The following is a 25,297-nucleotide window of genomic DNA, read 5'->3' as shown; positions in this document are numbered from 1 at the left end:
ATCAAGCGTTGACCTGGAACACTGAGGTCGCCAGTTCAAAACCCTGGGCTTGCTTGGTCAAGGCACATATGGGAGTTGATGCTTCCTGCTCCTCCCCCCTCATGTCTCTCTGTCTCTCCCTTTCTCTTCCTCTCCAAAATGAATAAATAAAATCTTAAAAAAAAAAAGCTGACAAAGTTCTATGTGCATGGGCAGGACTTGTTACCTGCTGGGCCACACACTGGCAGTTTGTTGAGACCTTCAACTGTCAGTATCAGTGTTTTCTCTTGGTCTGATCAGTTTCTCTGGAGTAGACTTCTCTAACCTCCTTTCTGAGGAATGTAAACCAAGTGACCAGCACTGTGATTCAGCATATAGGCTTTCATTTTACTTCTCCAACTTTTTTTCCCCTCATTTTAGTGAGAGGAGGGGAGGCAGAGACAGATTTCTGCGTGAGCCCGGACCAGGATCCACCCGGCAAGCCCACTAGGGGGTGATGCTCTGCCCATGTGGGCCCTTGCTCCATTGCATCCAGAGCCATTTTCTTAGCACCTGAGGCAGAGGCCATGGAGCCATCCTCATTGCCCGGTGTTAACTCACTCAAATCAAGTGAGCATTGGCTGTAGGAGGGGAAGGGGGGGAGAGAGAGAGAGAGAGAGAAAGAAAGAGAGAAAGAGATAAAAGCGAGAGGGGGAGGGGTAGAGAAGCAGATGGGCACTTCTCCTGTGTGCCCTGAGCAGATTTCAAACCCAGGACTTCCACATGCTGGGCCAATGCATTATGCACTACCACTGAGTACACTGGCCAGGGCTCCCCACCTTTTTTTTTTTTTTTTTTTTTGTATTTTTCTGAAGCTGGAAACAGGGAGAGACAGTCAGACTCCCGCATGCGCCCGACCAGGATCCACCCGGCACGCCCACCAGGGGCTACGCTCTGCCCACCAAGGGGCGATGCTCTGCACCTCCGGGGCGTCGCTCTGTCGTGACCAGAGCCACTCCAGCGCCTGGGGCAGAGGCCAAGGAGCCATCCCCAGCGCTGGGGCCATCTTTGCTCCAATGGAGCCTCGGCTGTGGGAAGGGAAGAGAGAGACAGAGAGGAAGGAGAGGGGGAGGGGTGGAGAAGCAGATGGGCGCTTCTCCTGTGTGCCCCAGCCGGGAATCGAACCCGGGACTTCTGCATGCCAGGCCAACGCTCTACCACTGAGCCAACCGGCCAGGGCCGCTCCCCACCTTTTTAAGTAAGATGCTCATACCTCACTTACAGCCATGTCTGAGTATCCCAGTCTAGAGACTCTCTATTTTCAGCCCCAGAGAGCAAACCTTCAGTCTTTATGCAGGAGAAAAGAAACATTTGTCTCTCTGCATGGACTAGGGGAAGAAAAATGTACCACCTCTCATTCCTGCTCTGCTCTGCCTGACAGGTACTAAGAGCCTCTGATAACTCAGCCACATTTTTAACTTTCTTTGGTTAAAGGAAGCCCTTTACCCCTTCCCACTTGCAAGCCCTTCAACAAGCAAGAATAAAAATCCAAAATTTCTTACCACTCAATTATCTGTTTTATGTCTTCCAAAATTTTGTCGCCATCTATTATCCATTCTAATCTCCACTCCCATTCTCTTTGTCTTTGCAATCTTATGTCTTTTATGAACTTTTATTATGAATGGGTCCACATTTAACAAAAAATTTACTGCCTCCCTTTTAAAACTCTTTTTCCTTTGACTTCTAGGATACCACCTATTCCTATTTCTTTTATGTGCTTGCTCATTCCCTCCATCTCAGCCTCTTTATTGGCTTTCCCTTCTTCTGATTATTATCTAAATATGTGTTAGTCTTCAAAATCTCTGTCAACAACAAGAAAAATTATTTTTAATAGCATTAACTACCTGCTATGCTTATAATTTCTAAATGTTGATGCTTAGTGTAGGCCTCGCTCTTAGGTCTCAGAACCCTATTGTCTAACTACTTCTCAAACATCTTCATCCAGAAATCTCACAGAACTTAATCTCACCATCTCTAAAGTAGAATTTATCTTTTCTTTCTTTCTCCTCTATATACATGGATTTGGTATCTCTCTCTCCTCCTTTCTATAGCTTTTCATTTATATCTCTATTTAGCTATTGAAGTATCTATTTATGCCTACCCATCCCAATATACTACGAATCTTTGTGTGTGTGTGACAGAGAAAGACAGAGAGAGGGACAGATAGGGACAGACAGACAGGAAGGGAGACATGAGAAGCATCAATTCTTCGCTGCAGCACCTTAATTGTTCATTGATTGCTTTCTCATATGTGCCTTGACCAGGGGCTACAGCAGAGTGAGTGACCCCTTGCTCAAGCCAGAGACTTTGGGCTCATGCCAGTGACCTTGGACTTCAAGCCAGAAACCTTTGGGCTCAAGCCAGCAATCACGGGGTCATGTTGATGATTCACGCTCAAGCCAGCAACCCCATGCTCAAGCTGGTGAACCTGCACTCAAGCTAGTGACCTTGGGGTTTTGAACCTGGGTCTTCTGTCCCAGTCAGATACTCTATCCACTGAGCCACCGCTTGGTCAGGCCATACTACGAACTTTTAAGATTCCTTCAAGTGTTTACTATGCATCAGGTACAGTACTAGGAACTCTTCATCGAGTATCAAGAGAATTGTGGGAAATCTAGGAATTTAGAGTCTACTAAAAGTAGGGAGATATCATTAAATAAGTTTTTCCCATTGATTTGCAAGACAGAAAGAGGGAAAAAGAGGAAGAAAGAGAAAAAGAAAAAGAGCACATCAACTTGTTCCATTTAGTTGTGGATTCACCGATTGTTTCTCCCACATCCCCTGATGGGGGATCAAACCCATGGCTTTAGCATGCTAGGATGCTTTATCCACTGAGCCACTGGCCAGGGCCTTGTATTAATAATTTAGTTCCTAAAACAATTCTGACACAAAATACAAGTTTCACAAATGTTTGTTCTATGAATACAGCAAATAATAAAATAAAACATGAACTTTGAAAGCCATTCTAAATCTCTAGTATGCTGAAGATCTAAGTACCATCTTGTTTAATAAATTTTAAACACATAACATATCAGGAATAATTTATTCCTTAAAACTCTCTCACCCTTAGAATAAAGTCTGAAGTCTTTACTATTACCCACAGTATCTATGTGATCTAGCCCAGAGATCAGTCAACTACAGCCACACAGGCCTGTTTGGTAAATACAAACACAGACAGGTCCATTCATTTAGAGATTAAAATACATTGGCAGAGTTTAGCAGTCTCAAAGGAGATTTTATAGCCTACAAAGCCTAAAATACTTATTCTCTAGCCCTTTATCTTTTTAAAGCATTTTTATTGTTCTAAAACTCCAATTTCAGACCCACTTTGGGTTCCACACAATTTCTAGCTCACAGACTCATGTACAACTCTTCAGTTTAATACTATTCCTATTCAGATCCCACATACTATCTTTGTCACTCCCTTTTACATTATATTCTTTTATTTTTTCTTCAGTGGACTCATTATTACCCAACATGATGTTTTATTAGTTTTTGTCTCCTCAAGGAAATGTTTCCATTAAAGCAAAGCTTTCTTTGTCTTGTTTATTTCTATAACAGCAGCAGCTAAAATAATGCATGGTATATGCACAGTAGATGCTTAATAAATATTTGGTGAATTAATGAATTGAGCATCTATTTTTAAAGGGATCAAACTAGGAAAAATTATTTGAATGTTTTCTTCATTCTAAAACTAAGACATATACATATAAAAATATTTGAATAGTACTAGTATATAAGTGCTAAATATTAATTACCTGCTGCTACTATTACTATTGAAATTATTTAAGGTTTTATGTATTATCAAATCTGGTGAATTATTAGTAGGCTATGATTAAAAAAGAAATATTGTTTTTAAAAAGGTTTCTATAACTGGTTCACAAACTTGGGGTAGAGACCTCAGTTTGTTAGGAGTACTAAAAGTCAGAGACCTCTAAGAATCTCAAATGAGAAATTCCAAGTAATAAAAACTGGAGGTCTTGAAGGAGCTATTTACTTTGGGCACAACTGGGAAATAAAATAAGAGGATTTTCTGTCTTTTTGAAAATTTCCTATTTTTGAGGAATACTCTAGAAAGACAATTATTCATTTTCTCTTATTTTAAAACAATATTGTGGCCTTTACCAGTGGGCTCAGTTGGGAGAGTGTTGTCCTGGCATATGGATGTCCCAGGATTGATTCCTGGTCAGGGCACACAGGAGAAGTTATCATCTGCTTCTCTCCCCCTTCTTCTCTCCTTTCTCTCTCTCTTCCTCTCCCACAGCCAGTAGCTCCATTGATTTGAAAATTGGCCCAGGTGCTGAAGATAGCTTGGTTGTTCTGAGTGCATCGGCCTCAGGTGCTAAAAATAGCTTGGTTGATTTGAGCATTGGCCCCGGATGGGGTTGCCAGGTAGATCCCAGTCAGGGTGCATGCGGGAGTCTGTCTCTTGATATCCCCTCCTCTCACTTAAAACAAAACAAAACAGCCTGACCAGGCAGTGGTGCAGTGGATAGAGCATCGGACTAGGATGTGGAGGACCCAGGTTCGAGACCCCGAGGCCTCCAGTTTGAGCGCAGGTTCATCTGGTTTGAGCAAAGCTCACCAGCTTGGACCCAAGGTCACTGGCTTGAGCAAGGGGTTACTTGGTCTGCTGAAGGCCCACGGTCAAGGCACATATGAGAAAGCAATCAATGAACAACTAAAGTGCCACAACGAAAAACTGATGATTGATGCTTCCCATCTCTCTCCATTCCTGTCTATCTGTCCCTATCTATCCCTCTCTCTGACTCTCTCTCTGTCTCTGTAAAAAAACAACACAAAAACAAAAAAAAAACAAAAATACAATATTGTGAAAAACAACACAGAGAGGCATAAAACACAAAAATTCAGGTTAATAAGCCTTTTTAAAGCAAATGTCTATATAACTAGACCCAAAATCAAGAAACAGAACTAATCCCCACCCCCAAAGACTTCCACATTCCTTTTTCCAGTCCTGACTTTTATGGTAATTTATTTCTTGTATTTCTTTATGGTCACGCTACCTAAATATGCATGACCCAATAATACGATATAATTTTAGTGGTTTTGAACTTTAAATAAATGAAATACTACAGTATATATTCTGTTGTATCAGGCTTCCTTCATCTAATACAGCTGATCTAATATATCTCAGTGTATTTATCCATTTGACTACTGAAGGTCTTCGGGGTTGTTCTGGACTACTGTGAATAATGAGGTTGCAAAAAATCTTATATTTGTACCTGAGGTATATGTGCAGGCATTTCTGTAGGGAACCTACCAAGGAGTAGAACTAATAAATGTGTATTTGCCAACATTTGAAAACCTAAGCACTTAAGTTTGGTCAGAAAACATGATGAAATTGCAAAAACTAACAAAGCTACAAAGTCTGAATAGAACAGAATCAAATTTATTTCCTGGTTGATAAAAATACACTTGCACTAACTACACTACCATGCACAAAATAAAAATTAGAAACAATGCAAACAATGCATTGAAAAGAAGCTCAAATATAGCACAGGTGTGCCTAGACTGGATTAAGTTCTTAAAGCTAAAGAGTCACCTTCTTCACAAGACAGCTACAACCCACTGAAAGAAGAAAATAGACAATATTGACTTTCAGATATTGATGTCAGTTGCCTAGGAATCTTATACTGACAGAGAGAATACATGAATATAAAAGAACTATATAATCTGTTGTTGTAACTAACAACCTGGAAAATATTTCTAAATCTCAAAGATAGGTTTCACCCAAAAAATAATGTTGTAAGTAGGGCATCAAAATAGTGTGCTTGAAACCAATTTTTAATATGGCATGCATACTGATATAAAAGTTAATCTCTATGTAAGATACATATTACTTTATCAGGAACAATAAAGCTAGATCAATCAGCTTTCACTATCTTGTGACTGGGAATAAAAAGGAGAAAAACAGGCCTTGGCCAGTTGGCTCAGTGGTAGAGTGTCAGCCTGGCATGTGGAAGTCCCAGGTTCAGTTCCCAGTCAGGGCACACAGAAGAAGCACCTGTCTGCTTCTCCACCCTTCCCTCTCACCTTTCTATCTCTCTCTTCCCCTCCTGCAGCCAAGGCTCCAAAGCAAAATTGGCCTGGGCACTGAGGATGGCTCCGTGGCCCCATCTCAGGCGCTAGAATGGCTCCGTTTGCAACGGAGCAATGCCCCAGATGGGCAGAGCAATGCCCCCTAGTGGGCATGCAGGTGGATCCCGATTGGGCACATACAGGAGTCTGTCTCCCTGCCCTTCTGCTTCTCACTTCAGAAAAATAAAAATAAATAAAAAGGAGAAAACAAGTTACTTCAATAAGAAAGCACCCACTAAAATCCCCCTCCCGAGCACATGAGTAAGTTTTCTACCTATCTATTATTATATGTACCAGGCATTACTTAGAATGTTTAGTAAATATCATCTCATTTAATTCTCATACTAATCCTATTAAGTAGGTACTACCATCCTGTTTTACTAATGAAGAAATTGAGATTTAAAGAGGTCACAATGCCTACAGACATACTACTGTCAGTGAGGGAGCAAATCAGAATTCACACCAACATCCCTATGATCCTATTCTAAGCATTATAAATAAAAATGTGCTGAAGTCACCTAACATATTATTAAAGGGAAATAGAGCAAAGAAACTGACATTAGAAATAACATCAAGATACAATAAAAGTAAATATAAATAATCAGCATTCAATCTCAAATCAACAAATTCCCAATAAATTTTGATTTTCTATACCTGTGTCATCCAATTTAGTAGCCATTTGTTACATGTGGCTACTGAGCTCTTAAAAAGTGAAACGTGCAGTTCACAAAGTAGAAATAGAGCTTTAGAAACTCAAAGAGGAAGTCCTGTGAGTTTGCTAATTTCAATAATACAGATTTTTACAAGGTTATTTGTTCCTGCGGCAAAATAAAATTCAAGCAATTTTTGCTACAGAAGACAGTTTGCATCTTTATAAAAACAATTTCAGAAGCTATTTGTTCTAAAACCTAAGAATAAGGAAGAATAAATGAAAAAATTGGAATTCAAAAATAGATTGAAAACTAAATGAAATGAGCCCTGGCAGGGGTAGCACAGGTGGTTAGAGCATCATCCCTATATGCCAAGGTTATGGATTTGATCCCTGGTCAGGGCACATACAAGGATAAGCCAGTGAATGCATGGATAAGTGGCACAACAAATCTCTCTCTTCCTCTCTCTCTAAAATAAATAAATAAATAAAAATTGAAAAAGAAATTGAAAAGCCAGAAAATTAGTAACATCTAATTTAAACTCAGGAGTTTTCTTATAATGAGGACATAAACTATTATGAGCAGGGAGGGACCCACACCAAGTATTTTCTATTCTTTGTCATAAAGTGTTTTGGCTTAGGAAAATAAGTTTAAAAAAACAAAAAGTTTAAAATGTGTTTGATGTAGTATATGTAATCAGAATAATACAGAGATTGTTTATAGCAGCTGATCTCAGAGTGATGAAAAGTAAACAATAACAAGAGCAACACCAATTCAATGCATTCATTACTCCAAATAAGGCAATTTCTATGTGACAGCAAAGCTCTAAAGAAGAGGAGGAAATGAGAGAAGCAGACACAGATAGTAACTGTGATTTTAAAATGCAGTGGGAGATAGGGAAAGAATTTTTCTAAAAATCATGAAAAAATCACTAAGACACGAAATATAAGAGAATTAGACTCTTGTCTAATAATAATAAAAACTGTTAAGTCTCCTAATAAACACAGATTAAGAATTCAAAGACATGAGGTTTACTTCAGGGAACTTTTTAACTCTGCCATCAAAAGTAAGATGCCCTTGCTGGAGGACACAATTTATGTCTACAAAGCAGACCTCACTGGAAAGTTTCTCTGGCACTCAGCAGTGAGCCTCTGCCCTCTCCTAGACACAGCAGCAAAAGAAATCAAAGGGGCAGGCAGCAGTCCAAAGAAGACTGTCTTTCACTCTATGTCCATGAAGTGATAGCAGGTCTTCAAGTCCTTAGATTCTCTATCTTTTATCTTTTCACTCAACATACAAGTTAATCAAGTGACTGAGTTCAAGAAATATGTATGAAACAGATTTAAGAGATGCACAATTTAACTGAGAAAGCATCTTTAGCAGAACACAATAGTCTCAACACATTAAGTTTCACAGTAAACTTTTGAGTAACTTAAAACTTGCAGGGAACATGGAATGTCGAATTCTCCTTAAATCAAACTTCATGCCTGAATCTCTGAAGAAGAAAATATTGCTAGGGCTTTTTAGCAAGTTTTACTGAAGTTACTGGTTAATGGTAGATTTTATATGGTGTATTTTTTGTTTGTTTGTTTGTGGCAGAGAGAGTCAGAGAGAGGGACAGATAAACAGGAAGGGAGAGAGATGAGAAGCATCAATTCCTTGTTGAAGCTCCTTAGTTGTTCATTGATTGCTTTCTCATATGTGCCTTGACTGGGGGTGGGGGTGGGGTGGGAGGGGGCTACAGCAGACTGAGTGACCCCTTGCTCGAGCCAGCAACCTTGGGCTTAAACTGGTGAGCCTTGCTCAAACCAGATGAGCCTGTGCTCAAGCTGGCAACCTCGGGGTCTCGAACCGCGGTCCTCCACATCCCAGTCTGACGCTCTATCCACTGTGCCACCGCCTAGTCAGGCTATATATGGTGTATTTTTATACAGAAAATTTATTTCACAGTCCTGGAATTATACAAAAATATGTTCAAATCCAATCTCTTTGCCTTGAATTAAAAGCTTTTCTCCTAAAAAAAGAATGAAAGAAACAGTGTATTTTACCATAAAAACAAATTGAAATGTATTCCAACTCATTTAATATCCTCAAAATCACTTTATAATGGAGAGAAGCAACAACTAAACTGTCTCTTATGGCTTCATAAAATCTCTCAATAAATTAAAAACAGGCCCTGGCCGGTTGGCTCAGTGGTAGAGCATCGGCCTGGCGTGCAGGAGTCCCAGGTTCGATTCCCGGCCAGGGCACACAGGAGAAGCGCCCATCTGCTTCTCCACCCCTCCCCCTCTCCTTCCACTCTGTCTCTCTCTTCTCCTCCCGCAGCCAAGGCTCCATTGGAGCAAAGATGGCCCAGGTGCTGGGGATGGCTCCATGGCCTCTGCCTCAGGTGCTAGACTGGCTCTAGTCGCAACAGAGCGACGCCCCCGGAGGGGCAAAGCATTGCCCCCTGGTGGGCGTGCCGGGTGGATCCCGGTCGGGTGCATGCGGGAGTCTGTCTGACTGCCTCCCCGTTTCCAGCTTCATAAAAAAAAAAAAAATACAAAAAAAAAAAATTAAAAATAGACATCCAGAATCCTACAGAAGTGAATTATTTGCTTTCTAATTTTTAAAACACAACATGAATTTACACTGTACAAGCACAGTAAATAATGAAAGCTATGTATTACAAAAATATGAAGTGTCACTGCTCACAGAATACACACTTCATGTGCAAAATCATAAATCAATTCAAGATAATAAAATAATCCAAAATTGTTTCAGAAGTTCACTTGAAGATTTTTGCTGAAACTGCCTTGCTTACCATAATACTTATTAAACACAACAATTTCCATAATGGCAGCTTGTCATATAATAATAAAAATGATCCTTGTGACAACAAATTGAACTAAAGGTAACCCTTACTATGCCAACTCTGGCTATTCAAATTTAAGGAACCAAACAGATTTAGAAACTTTTGATATAAAACTGGTATCCTCATTAACCAAAATCTTGCACACAGGACCAAACAAATTCATATAGTGGGCTATATTCTCCAGCTACTTGAATTTCCAGTCTAAACTTTCACAATTTATACTTAAGAATCAAGTAAATTCCTATGTCTAGAAATACTTCTTTGCTTATAAATCTTTTCCTCCTATCCCTTCCTCCCTCTTTCCTGTCCTGTCCTTTTCTTTCCCCTTCTTCCTTTCCACCCTCCCTCCTTCCCTCTCTCTTTTCCTTCTTTTCCCTTCTTTCAAGATTTTATTTATTGATTTTATTTATTGATTTTACAGAGAGAGGAGAAAGAGGTAGGGGGAGCAAGAAGTATCAACTCATAGTTGCTTCACTTTCATTGTTTATTGATTTTATGTGCCTTGACTGGGTAAGCCCAGGGTTTCAAACCAGCGACCTCAGCATCCCAGATCGACACTTTATTCACTGCACCACCACAGGCCAGGCATTTCCCTGTACTTTGGTTTACTCTTTGTCCAAAAGAACATGATTTTATATTCTTATCTCCCCACCACCACCCATGTACCACATTCAGCATCTTCCCATGCCATTACATAATCCTCATGAACATTTTATAGGTTAATACTCCCAATGAGAGACTGTTGCAATTTATGTAACTTCTGCTCTACCTCTGAATATCTATTTGGTCCATTTTCTGCCTATAACTATGATCCAATAAAAGTCTCCAAACATCTTTTTATTTAAAGTAAACTTTGTTCTGCATTACAACTATAGCTAAATATTTTATACATTTTATATTTTAAATGATTTTTGTAAATTGTTATTTAGTAAAACATTGTTTTGACAGTTCTCTGTTCTTAGTTCTTTAGGCTCAAAATATAAATGTTATGTTTATTTTGAATTCAAAAGTTCAAAATAAACATAACATTTAGGCCCTGGTCAGTTGGCTCAGCGGTGGAGCGTCGGCCTGGCGTGCGGAGGACGCGGGTTTGATTCCCGGCTGGGGCACATAGGAGAAGCGCCCGTTTGCTTCTCCAACCCCCCCTCCTTCCTCTCTGTCTCTCTCTTCCCCTCCCACAGCAGGGGCTCCATTGGAGCAGGGATGGCTCGGGCGCTGGGGATGGCTCCTTGGCCTCTGCGCCAGGCGCTAGAGTGGCTTTGGTTGCGGCAGAGCAATGTCCCGGAGGGGCAGAGCATCGCCCCCTGGTGGGCAGAGCGTCACCCCTGGTGGGCGTGCAGGGTGGATCCCGGTCCGGCGCATGAGGGAGTCTGTCTGACTGTCTCTCCTCGTTTCCAGCTTCAGAAAAAAAATATATATACAAAAAAACCAAAAAACCATAACATTTAAAAAATTGTCATATGTATTAAAAATAAGTATAAAATCTTTCTCTAAAAATTTATATTTGGTTTTTATATATTCTGCTTTTAGTTGGTTTCAGTGGGTACCACTTATTTTGCCCCAAACTGTGTGCCGATTTTCTATAAAAGTGAGATTTAGTAATCAAAAGATAAAAAGATGTACTTATTTTTGCTTCATGAAAAATTTTTGTTCAAAAGAATTTTAAAGGTCAAAGAAAAATGTCATATTTACTAAATAGTTTGCCTCAAAGTATTATTAGATTTACATTCAACATTATAGTCTCTAAATGGACAAAAACAGAAGCTTTCCTAAGACTATTAAGTGAAATCCCTTAAAATATCTCTAAGGAGTATAACATTTGATCTGCTGCAATATCAGGTATAACCCTTACAAACCCCAGGTGCCCTGGAATGGAGGTCGGGTGAAGCACACCCACAACATGAATTCCTGAACTAAAACTAGGAAAACCACTCATTTCAGAAAAAGAGAGCAAAGAAGAGAAAATGCCTGACAAAGTATATGCCTGATAGGAAAAGTATAGCTATCAGCAACGAACTTCACTACACATAGTAACCTTTAATTGTTACTAACAAGTTCAACAGAATATCTTGACCTTGTGACTGTTACAAATTTAAGAAGCCATGAGCCATGTAATTTTCAAGAAGGAATTCACCATACTTTTGTTCAGAATTCAGCAGAGGTCTCAATCACCTCAAAACCAACCTATCAATCCTTAAAAATAGCCTTGCACAATTACTTTCCATGAGGAGGTAGCTGATGTCAGACTATAGGACAATCTGTTGCTACTCCTTCCCTAGAAAACTCATGTTAGCCTAACGGTCACCTTCATATCTGTGTGTTCAAACTAAATCACTGTTTCTGTGCTTCATCTAAGCAGCTTATTTAAGAACCTCAAAATACAAACCTAAAACAGAACTAGAACATAAGTAAAACAGGCTAACGTTATTACTATCTCTTAAGTTTGGGTGCTTGACATTCTATTTTATTTCCTGCTCAATAATGAGTTTTAATTAACAAGCTTGAAACTTCCTCTTTTTTTTTTTTTTTTTTTTTTTTGTGGGCAATATGAAATGTTCACCTCCATCTCTGAAGGGCAAATGCAACAGAAATATTTTTCTCAAAAGAGAAACATAAACAGTATGAAAAGGTTCACTGCTGTCTGAAGATGGTCCTTTGTGCACTGCCACAATAACAAACACATTGAGCTCTTCAGTTTTCCTCTCCCTTTTAGTCCCTTACTTCATTAAAATCAATGTAAAAAATACTCTGTACTCACTCTGGCATTCTATGAGTTGATGAATAAAAGTGCAGTCCTCGCCACTCTTTGAAAGCAAGTGCTCTAATGAAGAGAGAAACGCCTTTAAGGATATAATTTGTTGCTGTTTTTGAAAACCAACAGCAAAGGTAGAAAAACTAAAATGTTTCAACATAGGTAATTCTGACTAAAGTTAATAAAAGTTTAATATATTTTAAGCCTAACATTAGATATATTTTGTAGTTAGGGTGAAATGACTGAAGATTATAGTTATATAATCACTACTTTATATCCTGAATGGTCAGCTTTTAAAGGTGCAGTTTCTATCCAAAGTACTCAAGAAAACCACAGAAATCTATTGCTTTAACAAGTTTCTAACACTTAGCCCTGCTGGATAGCTCACTTGGTTAGTGCTGGCCCGAAGTGCAGAGATTGCCTTGCCCGTTCAATTCCTGATCAGGGCACACACAGGAATGGATCGATGTTCCTGTCTCTCTCCCTCTCCCTTTCTTCCTTTTAAGATCAATAAAAAAATAAACATAAAAAAATAGTTTGTAACACTTTTAAAATACACCTTTCTTCATGAGAGCTTAATAAATAACCTTAACTAATTTTAAAAATTTACATTTGTTCTTACTGAATTAATTTTCAAATGACTGTACCCTAACAGTCCCTCTTCAAACCTATTCAAATTAGGTAGGACAGAAAGGTACTTTATGAATACCATTAAATAATGCCTTAAGAAATTTAAGAAAATGGGCCCTGGCCGGTTGGCTCAGTGGTAGAGTGTCGGCCTGGCGTGCAGGAGTCCCGGGTTCGATTCCCGGCCAGGGCACACAGGAGAAGCACCCATCTGCTTCTCCACTCCTCCCCCTCTCCTTCCTCTCTGTCTCTCTCTTCCCCTCCCGCAGCCGAGGCTTCATTGGAGCAAAGATGGCCCGGGCACTGGGGATGGCTCCTTGGCCTCTGCCCCAGGCGCTAGAGGGACTCTGGTCGCAACAGAGCAATGCCCCGGAGGGGCAGAGCATCACCCCCTGGTGGGCAGAGCGTCACCCCTGGTGGGCGTGCCAGGTGGATCCAGGTCAGGCGCATGCGGGAGTCTGTCTGACTGTCTCCCATTTCCAGCTTCAGAAAAATACAAAAAAAACAAAACAAAACAAAAAAATTAAGAAAATGATGCAATATTTCAATTTTACACTTTCATTTCTCAGTCTTCCCTTTTGAGTCACTTAATCTGTACTTCATATACTATCAAAATACTAAATTGTTTATCTCTGTCCACATAATTAAAATTAGTGCCTGCACATTTTAATATAAGAGCTTGGTAAATGGTTTTTCTTAGGTCAAACAAAATTTTTTTATTTTTTAATGGGTTTAGAGAATCAAAATATAACAGTAGTTTAATAAAAATTTTAGCCCCTTTATTATAATGATCTTGAGTTTGTCAAAGAGTTAATTTCTAAATTTGGATAACATCCATCAATTACATATTTGTATCTTTCAAAACTTCCAAATAGAGTTAGGAAGTTCAAGTCTTAAAAATATACTCTAATATGATGACTCTCTGGAAAGTGTGAAAGCACTAAAACCTGTCAAAGAGAACAATGAGTTAGTACTCTTCTGTAAAGGTCTTTTTTCTCTTCTCCATCTCAATCCACCCTACCCCTCTTCATCTCAACTTTGCTTAAGAAGCTGGCATCCCTACTCTGGTCACTTGTCAGCCTCTCTTGACATCCTTACTGATAAGTCTTCTTTTTCATTTTCATAATCAAATCCATCATTGTCCTTTATCTGGTTACACATGTGCAGAGCCTCCAGTCTACAGTCATCACCAGTATAAGTCAGAAACATGGAAAGAAAGCTCATGTTCTAGAGACCAAGGCATTATATACTTAGAACAGAGATATAATATAGCCCCTAAAAGAAAAAAAAACTGCAACAGAAAATTGAAATTTAAAAATAATCAAATAAATAGCATTTGCCAATTGGAGCCAAAAAAGTCCAAACAGGAGCCCTCAACTCAGTAGTAATTACTAAGATAAAAATACTTGTTTTGGGCCCTGGCTGGTTGGCTCAGCGGTAGAGCGTCAGCCTGGCGTGTGTAAGTCCCGGGTTCGATTCCCAGTCAGGGCACACAGGAGAAGAGCCCATCTGCTTCTCCACCCTTCCCCCTCTCCTTTCTCTCTGTCTCTCTTCCCCTCCCGCAGCTGCAGCCGCAGCCAAGGCTCCATTGGAGCAGAGTTTGCCTGGGCGCTGAGGACGGCTCCATGGCCTCTGCCTCAGGCGCTAGAATGGCTCCAGCCACAACAGACCAATGCCCCAAATGGGCAGAGAATCATCCCCTGGCGGGGATGCCAGGTGGATCTTGCTCGGGCGCATGTGGGAGTCTGTTTGACGGCCTCTCTGCTTCTAGCTTCGGAAAAATACTAAATAAATAAATAAATAAATAAACAAACTTGTTTCGGCCTGATCTGTGGTGGTGCAGTGGATTAAGCGTCAACCTGGAATGCTGAGGTCTCCAGTTCAAAACCCTAGGCTTGCCTGGTCAAGGCACATACAAGAAGCAACTACTAGGAGTTGATGCTTCCCACTCCCCCCCCATTTCTCTCTCTCTCCCTTCTGTCTGTAACATCAATAAATAAAACCTTAACCCTTTGAGTAGTGAGTTTTTTTCATGCTCGCTGACCCTCGCAAGTGAGTTTTTAAAAAAAATGAAATTAGTTCCAGTTCCAGTTTTATTAACTTAAAATGATGATTGTTTGATAATCAACTTATGGAAACAAGAAGAACATACATTTGCCTTTTTTTAGTGTTACACATTTTAAAAATAAATCGATCGTATTCTGGATGGTCAGGAGGCACAAAAATGTACATGAATGTTCGTACTACTAAAATAGTTAAGAAAAAAACTTGTTTTACATAAATCCTATCTAAGTTATAACATTTTTAGAACTAAACTACATTGTTAAATATAAAAACTCACTTGAAACCAAATCTTAACCTGACTAAAGGACTTGATAAAACTTATTTGAAACCAAATTTCAAATGAATACCACAGGACCTTAGATGACATTTATTTTTTATTGTTTTGTATTTTTCTGAAGCTGGAAATGGGGAGGCAGTCAGACAGACTCCCGCATGCGCCCGACAGGGATCCACCCGGCACGCCCACCAGGGGGCGATGCTCTGCCCATCCGGCGCGGGGCATCGCTCTGTCACGACCAGAGCCACTCTGGCGCCTGGGGCAGAGACCAAGGAGCCACCCCCAGCGCCCGGGCCATCTTTTGCTCCAATGGAGCCTCGGCTGCGGGAGGGGAAGAGAGAGACAGAGAGGAAGGAGAGGGGGAGGGGTGGAGAAGCAGATATGCGCTTCTCCTGTGTGCCCTGGCCGGGAATCGAACCCGGGACTTCCGCACACCAGGCCGATGCTCTACCACTGAGCCAACTGGCCAGGGCCAGATGACATTTATTAATTCAGGTAATTCCACCATCTGTCACTAAACCAAAAAAATCACCCCTTTATCTACTGACTTGAATACCAGGATTCGGCCTGACCTGTGGTGGCGCAGTGGATCAAGTGTCGACCTGGAACGCTGAGGTCGCCAGTTCAAAACCCTGGGCTTACTCAGTCAAGGCACATAGGGGAGTTGATGCTTCCTGCTCCTCCCCCCTTCTCTCTCTCTCTGTCTCTCTTCTCTAAAATGAATAAATAAATTTTAAAAAATTGAAAAAAAAATACTTAGGATTCTTCATTAAAATGTTTACTATACCAGTTTAGGTAACATACAAGATTAATATGAAAAGATAAATATATCTATGATTTCCACAAAGGCATCTCCTGAGACACATAGAGAAATGTCTTTCAGATAATATACTTTAAACAATGACACTTTTAATATTCCATTACCTGCCTGACGGATGGTGCCTGACAGTGGATAGCACATCAATGTGGGACACTTAGGTCCCAGGTCAAAACTCCCTAGGTTGCCAGAGCTTAAGCATGGAGTCACTGGCTTGAGTATGGGATCATAGACATGATCCCACGGTTGCAGGCTTGAGCCCAAAGGTTGCTGGCTTGAGCAAGGGGTCACTGGCTCACCTGGAACCCCCCCCCCCCCGCCAGGGTCAAGGCATGTATGAGAAGCAATCAATGAATAACTAAAGTGATGCAACTACAACTGATGCTTCTCATCTCTCTCCCTTCCTGTCTCTGCCTTCTCTCTAAAAAAAAAAAAGAAAGAAAAAATCCTTTACTTGATTTCCTGTCCTTGGGAACTCACTTGGCCAAAACTATAGAAGATGTCACTGAAAATCTGAAAGGAGTGTGGGGGTGGGCGGGCGGGTAGTATGTCTATGATACTAAATAGGACTGTAGAAATATAAAGAAAAAGACAGATACAGAACCATAATAGAGAACCACAATACTTAAAATGCATTTTATTTATCCATAGTTTCCGATAAAGTTTGATTTTCTGTATGCGTCGTCCAATATAGTAGCCATTAGTTACATATGGCTGCTAAGCTCTTAAAAAGAGAGATGTGTTATAAATAAAATATAGACTGACTTCAAAGACTTATTAAGGAAAAGAGAATGTTAAATACTTCATTTATAATCTTTTAATGTTAAAATAACATTTTGGATATAGTGGGTTAAATTAACTGTTTTACTAAAATACAGTATTAAAGTTTTACCTGTTTCTTTTTATATTTTCAATGTAGTGATCAAAAAAAATTTAAATTTTCTATTGATTTGAGAGAGAGAGAAAGAGAAGAAGAGAAATGAAGGGAGAAAGGGCAGGAGGGAGAGAGGGAGAGGGAGAAAGAGGGAAAAAGAAAGAGAAAGAGAGAGAGAGAGAGAGAGATCAACTCATCATTCCACTTAGATGTTTCATTTAGTTGTCCACTCATTGGTTGCTTTTTATATGTGCCCTGACCAGGGATTGAACTCGCAACCTCAGCATGCCAGAATGACTATCTACCAAGCCACCCAGCCAGGGCCAAAATCTTTTAAATTACGTATGTGACCCTTGTGTTTCTTCAGAACTTTAGAGAAAGCTGGCCATAGTAAAGCCAAGTTACGAGCCTTAAAGACACTGAAGTCATTAAGGTCCTTGAAAATGGCTATAAGAAAAAAAAATTACATATGTGGCTCTCTTAATATTTGTATTAGTGCTCTTTTATACCCTCTAATATATTCAATTCAAATGTAAATATATTCAAATTATGCTTATTAATAAGATATTTAAAATTTTACAGTACAAACCTGTATTTATAACAGCTATGTTAGATTTAATTTCAAAAACGGAGTTTACTGGAGAAGTTTTAATCTTAACATCTCCAGACATTTTTGAAATAGTCTATTATATTATACTTGGTTGTCTTTCTACTATTTAAAGGGTAATTTTAGTTAAAATCATATCTGATAGCCCATTATGGCTATAAACTTTAGTAATATTGGAATACTTGATAACTGGCTTATTATTTTATCACAAATGATTTAGAATAGATTCATCTTATTTCAAAATCCTCTCTGTAACTAACTCTGGTATATGAAGGTTTTGTGCATATCCAGATATTTAATACCCAGTTTCTTTAAAAATGTTTTATTAGTCACTGTCACACTACTCAATTTATCACCACTAAAAAAGCAAACATATCAGCAAGGGGAAAATAATTATATCAAGGAATATCTCAAAGTAGCCAAAATATCTTATTCAGTCCTAAGTCAAGGAGCTGTCTAAAACTATGCTTATATACATCTATTAGAACTGGCAAAAAAAAATTTCGGCAGTAATTTGACAACTCTAAATAGTATAAAGATGGTTCAGTATATATAAAAGGATTCTCTCAACTGAAGGAATTCATACTCATATCAAAAGAGTAAAGAATTTGAATAAAAAGGGGCACATGGGAGAGGCGCCCATTTGCTTCTCCACCCCGCCCCCCTCCTTCCTCTCTGTCTCTCTCTTCCCCTCCCGCAGCCAGGGCTCCATTGGAGCAAAGATGGCCCGGGCGCTGGGGATGGCTCCTTGGCCTCTGCCCCAGGCGCTGGAGTGGCTCTGGTTGCGGCAGAGCGACGCCCCGGAGGGGCAGAGCATCGCCCCCTGGTGGGCAGAGCGTCACCCCTGGTGGGCGTGCCGGGTGGATCCCGGTCGGTCGGGCACATGCGGGAGTCTGTCTGACTGTCTCTCCCCGTTTCCAGCTTCAGAAAAATAAAAAAAAAAAAAAGTATACATGCCAGAAAGAGAATAAAAAGGCAAAATAATAACAGAAAATATAAATTCATTTAAGGATGAAAAGCTTTTAGAAGAGGAGAATTAACTCATTTTACATATGTTTGCTAAATATACTTATGAAACAAATGAGTAATATTAGTACAATGAATATAAACTACACCTTTAAAAATTCTCAAATTGGAACTCAAGCAAACTAAAATTTTAAAATGTCAATGTACTTTACAAAACATATATAGAATAGTCAAATAACAATGATTAAAGAAATTTTTAAAAAATTTAGTTTCAAAATTCATTATATATTCAATATCAGGTCTTGATCTTGCGGCTTACATATACACAATTACTTGAGTATATTTTGCCAGTACTTTGATTAAAAACCAATCAAAAACAAAACAAACAAAAGTACTTCCTAACTTTATCAGAGTTTGGCTGTGCCTGAGAACTATAAAAATATCCCCTAATACATGGAAAAAAATATTTAGTAAATTGTTCTGGGTATCAACCATTTATCTTCCATTGGCTTTTATATAAAAACTGAGCTGAGAAGCATATAGATTTGCAAACAGAAAAAAGTTTTAGTCATATTGTACTCCAAACATCTAATGCAGAATCTGGCACATATTTGGTACTCATTTAATGTTGGATGGATAGGGAAGGGGGAAGAGTGTGTAGGTATCTTCATGACTGAAGGAATTTAGAAGCCATTGGGAAAAAGTACCTCACGTAGTAGTAGGAACACCAACAGTGGCTACAGATTTTTGGCAAGAGATAACCCGAACTATCCACAAGGAAGGATCATAGTGCCAAGAACTAATAAAGGATTTTCCAGATGGCAGAAATGACTGACCCTGTTTTCTCTGATCTCTGAAACAAACGAATAAAGAAAGCAGTTTCTACGACATGCCAAGGGCTCAAAGGGATGGTAAGTAAACTCTTGGCTGGGGCACAAATATGAAAAATGGAGGCCAATTATCCCCAGGAAGTAGTATTTGGTGAAAGAAAAGTATAGTTCTTTGAAAACTGTAGTGGAGAAAAAGCTATATTATTTTCTTATTATTTGAATAATCATAATTTCCATATATAACAAAGGATATTGAACCATAGATTATAACATTAAGAATTATAAAACAAAGGGATTCAGTGGTCAGTGAACTGCATGCTTTTTATTCCAAACACTTAAAACCTGACCTCTCTATTCTGCTTAAATAATAAAAGGATATTATGAAAGAAAAATATTTAAGTTTTTTACACTACCTTTTTCTGTGCTCCCATTTATTTTAGGTAAGAAGTCATCAACTTGTATCCCTAGGATTAAGACAGTGTATCATTGCCTGATCAAAGAAAGTATTGCTTTAAACCTGGTCTCAAGTGTAACCATGGCATTTCGTATTCCTACTTTCATTAACCCTGCATAGAATACTTTACATTTATTTTTATAAGAAGTGTTCAACTTGCCATCTTCTCTTAACACAGAGAAAGGCTACAACTGTTTAGTAGTCTTCAATGACTCTCAAAACAAACAAACAAACAAACAAAAAAAGACCCTGCTATTCATGTATTTTTCTCATTTAAATATCTCTAGTGTAATGTCTCAGATGCAGAAATTCCATTCATCTCAAAGGACTAAACAATGGTGCCCACTGGTAGAAATCAAGCATATTTTAAAGCAAATTTTATGAAAGAGTATAAATACTTCATACCTATGTGAGGTAGTAAACATCAAAAGTTTAATGATAAGATTCAGTTTTAATTAAGAAACTTGATGACACCTACCTAAGCTGTTGCATTCTTTAAGAGTTTTCTCCTGAAGATGTTCTAACCGTACTGTAAATAAAAGTCCAAGAAAAAGATATTTCACAGATAAAAAGAAAAAAATCAAATTAAATCAATTTCTGAATTAGCTAATTTACCTTGTAGAGCTGTTAGCCTTTCATTGGTGAAGTCATTATCAGCTTGTAAAGCTTCTATTTTTGCCTGGAGCTCCTGTTCTTTTTCTTCCATTTCATCTATTTTATGCTGTAATTCCTTTTTCTCAGCTTGTCCTTTCTGTTGGATTTCCTCTTGTTTTCCCTCTGCTACCTGTTGAAAAACAAATAGAAAATTCAGTTATTTAATAAAACCTGACCTTGTTTTATTTTTTAAAATTTTATTTTATTGATTTTATGGGGGTGGGGAGGCCATGTGAGAAGTATCAACTCATAGTTGCTTTGCTTTAGGTGTTCATTGCTTGCTTGTTGCTTGTCATATGTGCCTTGACCAGGCTAGCACAGGGTTTCGAACCATTGACCTCAGCGTTCTAGGTACCACCACAGGTCAGGCAAAACCTAACCTTGTTTTAAGATACCTAAATCAAAACTGCTTTTACTCACGAAACTTCTAAGGAGAATATTCAATATTACAGAACATATTTATAAATATCAAAATGATGTCAAAAGTGATCTGCACTGGGCATGTCTTCAACACCTAGGAGAAAAAAACTTGTGGCAAGCAAGCAGGCCTCAGTATAGAAATCAAGTGGTCAAACGAAAACAGATTTTTTAAAGAGGGAAGTAAGGTTTTTCCCTTGAAATTACTATTGCTGCAATTAGTTTACAAGTTCTAAAATATAACTTATTCTGAAATTTTAAACAAAATTAGGTTTTCAAAATAACCTCCTTTTAACAAGATTGATCTTTAAAGCTACTATAGGTTAACCAACCACACAAGAGGGGAGGTATGATCTCATATTCTCTAACAGATACATTTCTTTAAGCCATTCAATCCATGGTTTGAATTATATAAACATAGGTCTTCACAAACTCAGTTATAACATATAACATTTAAAGGACAACTTGTATGATCTGTCCTCACCCTACATGTCCTACAGCTACAGAGAGCTGAAGATGAAGCACAGGCAAAAGCATCCCTAGGAAACTACAAGGTTAAAGCAGATCACTCCAAGGTTCTTCCAGGGCTTGATCAGCACTAACAGCTCGGCCTTGCCCTTAGGCCTGCCTATAGATAAGCAGATCGAAGTTAAAAATATAAAAGTCAGAAAATCTTGAGTTTCACTGCCCATTGTGATGTACTATTTATTTCCATCGGAGGAACTATGACAGCTTTTATAGACTTTCAATTATCTATGCCTATGGCAATGGAGTTTGGGCTAAACGGAATATAAGCACCTTATTTTTACTATAAATTTCAACCATTACCAAATTTTACATCAGCAACTGTTCAGCAATACCAATTCTTAAGCTATCCAGTGTGTTAGGGTCAATTAACTTAATATATTTTCAGATTGAGTAAATACATACCTTCAATTTATCAGATAAATCTTTAATTTCATTAACTGCTCCATTATATTTATTGGCTAATTCTCTTAATTCTTCCTGAGTCCGTTCATTCATTTCTTTCAGGTGGGTACATTCATCTTCAGTATTACTCAGACTTCGCTGCAATTCAAGTTTACAGGTAATTGATTTAGAATAAATGCACATTCTAAATGTAAAACGCCATGGGCTGTTCTAAATCAGCATCTGCCCTGAACTTCATTTAAGTCTGAGTTAAATAACAAAAATTTCAATTTATTCCAGGTACATGCTAAATAATAAATACAACTAAGAATTTAAAAAAACACAAACAAAACAGGGAGAGGAGAGAATACTAACTTTATATAATTACACTTTTAAAAGGCCAATGTACATATTATTTAGTCTTAAAAATATTTTAAGCCTATCAATTCCTGAAAGCAATTTAATAATATGCAGCAATCCATTTAATAACAAAATTATAAAACAATTAGCAACTTTCTTTCCTTGTATGTCAAGTTAATGGCATGACAGTGAATCAGTCACTATGGGATGGGGCTATTATAGAAACTATCCCATTATGAAGGTATGTTTACTATTTATTTTACAACAGGCATTTAAACTAAATTCAGTTAACAGATAACTTCTGTGGTAATTCTACATTGGTTCAAAGGAATTGACCTGTGTTATCAATAAGGTTGTTTTTAAAGCAATGAGAACCATATTTTGTTTGTAATAGACTTAGAAAGGATCTTAGAGATAATCTCCCCTTTGAACCTTTAAAGTTAAGACACAGTTCTCCTCTCTGAGGAATGGGTAAAGGAAGAATAATTAGTGTAAATTATCTGCCTTATACTGACTATTAACTGGAAGAAAAGCAAAGTAAGGTGATGGGAAGCAATTCCCAGCACATATCACAACCCATTGTGTGGAGGATGAATCCTAAGCAGAGTGCAAATAGTAAGATGCCCTGGTTAGACTTTCTTTCCACAATCACTGACTAGGAAACATAAGCACCAGGACTCACACAGTGATGTTGCTTATGTTGGAATTTCTGACAATGAAAACAGCATACTGCTCCTTCCCATCTGACAGACAAAAAATATTTCCTACCTGTATAATAATACCCAAGTTTAAAATGTCCTGAAATATTAGCATTTTATGCTAAAATTTAAAAAATCATACTATTTAATATTTGTTAAATCAAAATACCTCAACTTCTGAAAGTTTTCTAACCACTTCAATTTTCTCCTGAAGAACCCGCCTCAGGGACTCTTTGGCTGTCATCTCATAGTTGTGTTTATCCTCCTGTAATGCTATGAGTTCCTTCCGTAAACTGTCTTCTGTTTGATTCTAGGATTAAAAGATATTTATAATTATAGCCAAGTTATTTTTAAAAGTATTTACCATTTGAAAAAATAACACATTATGATGCTCTTTAAATTGTATTGATACCTCCAAACACAAATGATGCTGACCCTGTATTAATTGAAGCTGCACTGAAAAGATGCATTAGTTAAATTATGCCTTCACAACTATATTAATTCATACTTCCAATAGAAAAAAAAAAGTCAAAGGAAATTGAGAATTTGTCTCAAATATACAAAATGAATTATTTCTTCTATTTTTCATATTCTTTGCAATCCACAATATTTATATTTGTGGACAAAAATAATCTATTACCTTTAAAGGGCCCAACCATTTTAAAACAACGATTAACCAAAAGGAATAAGAACACCATGGGAAAAGTTGATTCTAAGTCTGAGGCAGGAAATATAAAAGATGAACCTGGAATATCTTGTCTTATCTGATAGCAGGAAGCTATTGAAGTCTGCTAGGGTTCTTCCAAAAGGACTCCTGTGCCAACATACAGAAGTTTCCATGGATCAAAGATGGGATAATTTCAGCATCAATAAAAAAAACAAATACAATAGGTTGAAACAAGACCAAATATATTTAAATTTAAGTTGGGAGGAAGAAACAGTTCTTGGTTGTTCTTTGGTAGATAAGAAGAAATCAATTCATTATTTTGAAATTTAGTAAATAAAGGGAGAAAATCATTTATTCTGCTTTTCCTAAAGAAAATGTACCTCAGGGTAACCAAACGGTTTATGAGAAGTTTTTCTTATACAAGTAATTCAGCTAATAAATGAAAGAATGATGAACTTACATCACCATTTTCATAACCCTTAACCATTTGAGTAGTGAGTTTTTTTCACGCTCACTGACCCCTAGGAGTGAGTTTTGTTTTCAAAAAATGAAATTAGTTCCAGTTCCAGTTTCATTAACTTAAAATCATGTTTGTTTGATAACCAATTTATGGAAACAAGAAGAACATACATTTGCCTTTTTTTAATGTTGCCTTACACACTTTTTTTTTTGGTATTTTTCTTAAGTGAGAAGTGGGGAGGCAGAGAGACAGACTCCCACATGTGCCCAACCAGGATCTACCCGGTATGCCCACCAGGGGGTGATGCTCTGACCATCTGGGATGTTCTGTTGCAACCAGAGCCATTCTAGAGCCTGAAGCGGAGGCCGTGGAGCCATCCTCAGCGCCTGGGCCAACTTTGCTCCAATGAAGCCTTGGCTGTGGGAGGGGAAGAGAGGGAGAAAAAGGAGAGGGGGAAGGGTGGAGAACAGATGGGTGCTTCTCCTGTGTGCCCTGACCAGATTCAAACCTGGGACATCCACACACCAAGCTGATGCTCTACCACTGAGCCAGCCAGCCAGGGCATGCCTTACACATTTTTTAAATAATTTTTTTTTTTTAAACTCTGGATGGTCAGGAAGCATGAGAGCATACATGAATGTTCATTCTACTCAAAAGCGTTAATGAAATAGTGGATCTAGGCAAGGACCATCAATAACTGCTAATATCTCAATAAGAAAGAGAACTAGACATTTTGGTACCTCCTGATGAAAGTACACAATACCATTCATGAAGTGTGTTGGCAAAAAATTAAATAAGACTCTGGCTAGTTGGCTCAGTAGCAGAGTGTCGGCCTGGTGTGTGGATGTACTGGGTTCGATTCCTGGTCACGGCACACAGGAGAAACGACCATCTGCTTTTCCACCCCTCCTCCTCTTCCTTCTCTCTCTCTCTCTTCCCCTCCAGCAGCCATGGCTTGGTTGCAGCAAACTGGCCCTGGGCACTGAGGATGGCTCCATGACCTACACCAGGTGCTAAAATAGCTCAGTTGCTGAGAAATGGAGCAACAGCTCTAGACGGGCAGAGAATCACCCAGTACACAGCTTGCCAGGTAGATCCTGGTCGGGGCACACCCGACCTCTCTGCCTCCCCACCTCTCATTTAAGAAGAAAAAGAAAAGTAAATAAACTGAACTTAAGTCATATCAAATCCTCAGATCAAACTATCAATTTATGGTGTGAGAGGGGAAGTTACAAGAATGTTT

At 38.5% G+C, this 25,297-nt stretch overlaps 1 protein-coding gene, 1 non-coding gene and 1 pseudogene across 43 annotated transcripts in view; 1 reads left to right on the top strand and 2 right to left on the bottom strand.

The window, feature by feature from the left end:
* The window catches only part of SLMAP (sarcolemma associated protein), a 187,399-nt gene that overhangs the window by 52,051 nt on the left and 110,051 nt on the right, over window positions 1–25,297 (bottom strand). For 11 of the 42 annotated variants that reach the window (XM_066245758.1, XM_066245754.1, XM_066245774.1 and 8 more), the window contains 6 exons: window positions 23,097–23,237; window positions 21,891–22,028; window positions 20,505–20,673; window positions 20,368–20,418; window positions 19,849–19,899; window positions 12,380–12,442 (listed from right to left, as the gene is read on the bottom strand). In XM_066245758.1, the coding sequence (XP_066101855.1) occupies window positions 12,380–12,442; window positions 19,849–19,899; window positions 20,368–20,418; window positions 20,505–20,673; window positions 21,891–22,028; window positions 23,097–23,237 (613 nt within the window). Of the gene's footprint in view, window positions 1–12,379; window positions 12,443–19,848; window positions 19,900–20,367; window positions 20,419–20,504; window positions 20,674–21,890; window positions 22,029–23,096; window positions 23,238–25,297 lie in introns of those variants that run through there. The other 31 variants (XM_066245777.1, XM_066245790.1, XM_066245793.1 and 28 more) reach the window with 8 other exon arrangements.
* On the bottom strand, window positions 15,739–15,814 carry TRNAT-GGU (transfer RNA threonine (anticodon GGU)). The gene has a single exon. It is a non-coding gene; the product is annotated as a tRNA-Thr (tRNA).
* Window positions 17,347–17,487, top strand: LOC136314855 (small nucleolar RNA SNORA33; annotated as a pseudogene).

The sequence above is a fragment of the Saccopteryx bilineata genome, chromosome 10 (genome assembly GCF_036850765.1).
Source record: "Saccopteryx bilineata isolate mSacBil1 chromosome 10, mSacBil1_pri_phased_curated, whole genome shotgun sequence".
NCBI classification, from domain to species: Eukaryota; Metazoa; Chordata; class Mammalia; order Chiroptera; family Emballonuridae; genus Saccopteryx; species Saccopteryx bilineata.
This window is presented reverse-complemented; position numbering and strand designations above follow the sequence as displayed.